The sequence below is a fragment of the Cyphomyrmex costatus genome, unplaced genomic scaffold (genome assembly GCF_001594065.2).
Source record: "Cyphomyrmex costatus isolate MS0001 unplaced genomic scaffold, Ccosl1.0 scaffold577, whole genome shotgun sequence".
Lineage (NCBI taxonomy): Eukaryota > Metazoa > Arthropoda > Insecta > Hymenoptera > Formicidae > Cyphomyrmex > Cyphomyrmex costatus.
Window position 1 is genome coordinate 2,969 of NW_017279951.1, and position 4,083 is coordinate 7,051.

The following is a 4,083-nucleotide window of genomic DNA, read 5'->3' on the forward strand; positions in this document are numbered from 1 at the left end:
ATCGATAAAAAGATTTTGTTGAATAACGCGTAACCAAAAGCGTCACGCGTGTTGGTATTCGTCTACCAAAATGATATCGGATGGAAGAGAATGTAGATTCGTCGTTTGACGACCGCTTTTTGTATATACGATTTCGAAGCTTATTAATAAAGCAGATTAGATAGGCCGTTATGCCAAGAAGCTTCGGCCATGAAGAATAGCGGGAAGCTAAGTCCCATTGAGATTCAATATCGAGAGTTTGTACGATGAGGGTCGAACATTTTTCGAGCGAGGTGTCGTAATCTTGCCGAGATTCATTCGGCCACATACTTGAAGGAAGCTTGAGCCACTCGGGGCCTTGCCACCACAGTGAGCTCTCCGCGAACGAGGAAGCGGTAACTCCGCGTGATGCTAGATCCGCGGGATTCTGATGAGTCGGAACATGATGCCACGTGGCATCAGGTATTAGAGTTTGCACATCGTGCACGCGATGCGCGACGAACGTTTTCCATCGAGATGGAGATTGGAGTAGCCATGCGAGAGTGACGGTTGAATCCGTCCAGCAATGACATGGAATTGTCGAAAGTTCTAATGTCGTTCTGGCAAATGACATTGTTCGTGCTAAAAGCGCAGCAGCGCATAGTTCGAGTCTTGGAATTGTCAAGGGCTTAAGAGGCGCGACTTTTGATTTTGCTATTAATAGGGAAACAGTAACTGATCCCATAAGCGAGATAACTTTAAGATATATGACAGCGGCGTATACGACGGACGATGCGTTAGCGAAGCCGTGAAGCTCACAGTGACTTGTGTCGGAACCGAAGGCAGTCCATCGTGGCAAAGAGATATTACGCAGTTTAATTAGCTGCGTGTGATAATTGTGCCATTTTTGCATGAGAGGGGGTGGAATTGGATCATCCCACGTACTCTTAGTAGCCCACAATTGTTGCATGATAATTTTAGCAGTAATTATGACCGGAGCAAGCCACCCGAGCGGGTCAAATAATTTTGCTATAGTAGACAGAATTTTCCGTTTAGAATCTGGGATCAACGTGGTAACTTCGATTGAAAATTGAAATGCATCGGTAGCTGGGAGCCACGTGACGCCTAAGACTTTGAAACTTTCGTCGCTTTGCAGAATTTTACCTTGATTTAGACTCTTTTCATTGACCGGTAGGTCGTTGAGTAACGTAGGGCAGTTGCTTGCCCACTTACGGAGGAGGAATCCACCTTTTTGTAACAGTGAAATTAATTGATTGCGGATTTGCCTTGCAAGCGGCTTGTCATCCGCGCCGAAGATGCAATCATCGACATAGATTTGATTTCGTAAAACTGATTGAGCAACAGGAAATTGAGCGCCTTCGTCTTGCGTCAATTGCTGAATCGTACGAAGAGCGAGGTATGGAGCACACGCCATACCGTAAGTAACAGTAAGCAAGCGGTAGTTTTGCACCGCTTCGGATGATGAAGAGCGCCATAAGATGCGCTGATAATCTTGATCTCGCGGATCGACTTGAATCTGCCTATACATTTTTGCGATATCGGCAGTGAAAACATAACGATGTTGTCGCCATCGAAGAATTACCGAACGAAGGTCGGTTTGTAACTTAGGACCGATCATGAGATGATCGTTAAGTGAAGAGCCGTTCGATGTCGACTGAGATGCATTGAACACGACGCGCAACCGCGTGGTGCTGCTATGCTCGCGAATCACCGCATGATGCGGGATGTAAACTGATTGTGAAGCAGAGACTGGTTCGACTAGTTTCTTCATATGACCGTGATTTTCGTATTCCAGTAGGAACTCTCGATATTCGGATGCGATATCCTTTTCATTTTAAAGACAGCCTTCAAGCCGTGAAAGAAGTGATGATGCGATGTGACGAGATTCGTCGATTGCAATCGGAGGTTTGACTTTGAACGGTAGCCGTACGACGTACCGTCCATTAGAGTCACGAGAATGAGTTACTCGGAAATGTTCCTCACAACGTTGTTCCTCAGGAGTGAGGTATGATAATTGCGGAAGTTCTTCGACTTCCCAGAACTGACGAATTTCGTCATCGAGATTGTTGTGCAACGTGGTATGATTAACTGTCACGTTAGACATGTTTGAAGACGAATCGTCGAAATCGGACCAGCCATGATCCAGCCGAATATGGAATTCTGTGCTGTTGGCTGATTAGAGGAACCTGAGCACAGGCCCGGTAACAGAACAGCACCGTATAGATCAGCGCCGATGATTATTTCGATCGGATCGGCACTTGAGGGCTGCGGATCAGCCCATGGTAGGCCGCTTAAATGAGCGAGAGAGATTTGATATGCTATTTTAGGCGGCGTGTATTTAGTCAGAGAGCGCATAATAATTGCGGTCGTTGAGTATGACGGACCCTTGCCGGTCTTAGATGATACCGAAATAAGAGCAGCATGTCGTGCGACGGATTGCGTTTCACCGATTCCGGTAACCGAGACAGCAACGCGTGTTCGCGATAACCGTAGCCGTTGAGCGAGATTTTCACTAATTAAACTAGTGACAGATCCTTGATCTAACAATGCGCGTATGACATCTGTGCGACCAGACGAAGAACACACCTGAATCCGCGCGGTAGCTAATAGAACACGAGATTTGTCAAATGTTGTTTTCGTAATTAAATGTGAAACGACGTTGTTTTCATTTGACGTATTCGTTTCGTTGGATTCAAGGGAATTCTCGGTCGCGCTTGATGTCGTCGCTTCGTGAAGCATCGTATGATGCCTTTGTTGGCATTGACGACAGTTATGTTTACTCGGACATGTGTTCGCGAAATGTCGAGCGCTTAAACAGTTGAGACATCGTTTAAATTTGACAATAAGATCGCGACGCTCGTTAACCTGTTTCTTCTTGAAATCAGGACATACTGACAAGAAATGATCTTGTTTACAGAGCGGACAATGAGCTCCGGTAGCGGTCGTCATGTGACTTTGCACGGACGACTTGCTCGGTTTTGTTTCGACCGTACTGGTCGTTGGAATATTTTCGAACGCTCGAATTCGCGATGCGAGAAAGTTATGAAGATCCGTATACGACGGATATTCCGTTTTATCGCCTAAATGTAATTCCCATGCTTTACGCGTGGCTTTATTTAATTTTTGCACGACTAGATAGACGAGCAAATCGTCCCACCACTCAACTGGACGACCGAGATTTTTTAACGCTTGAATTGACATATTAGCTTTATCTCGAAGCGACATAAGATCCTGCGCGGAATCGGTATTAACGGCCGGTAGCGTATGAAGCGTATGAATATGTTCCGACACTAATCGACGTTTATCATCGTAACGCGCGAGCAGTACATTCCACGCGATTTTAAAATTAGCTTCGGTCAAAGGGAGATTACGCAACGCGTCGCGTGCTTCGTCCTTTAAACATGAATAAAGGTATTGCAAGCGCGTAACATTCGACAACTCGGCATGATCGATAATCATAGAGCGGAATTGATCGCGAAACGTTTCCCGTTCCCGTAAATCGCCGGAGAATTTCGGCAAATTAATGCGCGGTAATGTAAGAGATTTTTCGGATTTCTGTGATTGACTCACGGATAACCCTGGACTTGATGGCGCTTGATCTGCTTCGAGAGAGGCGAGGGCGTCGGAGATGTAGTCCGATGCTGCGAGATAGGCGTCCTCCAATTCGATGTAGACATCCTCCTTGAAGTATTTCTCGGTATCCTTTTGTTCCTTGGTGGTCGACTTTGAGCAGTTGTGCGTGCAGGAGCTAGCATCGAGCGTAAGCCTCCTTGAGAGTTTGAAGGCGATTCCGAACTATGCCGTACGTGTGATTTGCACGGCCGATCTTCTTAAAGTTTTCCAATGCGCGTGTGACAGAGCGCACAGCTAATCGCTGCTGCGATAGTAATTCTTCCATTATGATTTTGAGAGGTTTCCGTATCTTGGTATGCTCGAAACGGAAATCTTGCGATGTGCCACGTCACTTACGTTTACGAAAGTGAACGAAGAGTCACAATGTCCCTTGTTGTTTATCCGCCACGAATCCGGCTCGAAGGGCCAGAATGTTCGATGTTGTGTGAATCGCTGTTTCGATCTCGACTGAGATCTCGAATGACAGAATGG

The 4,083-nt window shown here is 46.2% G+C and overlaps 1 protein-coding gene across 1 annotated transcript; it reads right to left on the reverse strand.

The window, feature by feature from the left end:
• Positions 1–309: 309 nt before the first annotated feature.
• On the reverse strand, positions 310–3,877 carry LOC108779302 (uncharacterized; the record flags this gene model as incomplete). The annotated part of the gene is made up of 4 exons (XM_018546690.1): positions 3,786–3,877; positions 2,112–3,727; positions 1,946–2,067; positions 310–1,804 (listed from the first exon to the last, which is right to left on the reverse strand). Coding segments are annotated over exons 1-4 (3,325 nt in total), but the record flags the coding sequence as incomplete, so codon positions are not given.
• Positions 3,878–4,083: the final 206 nt, after the last annotated feature.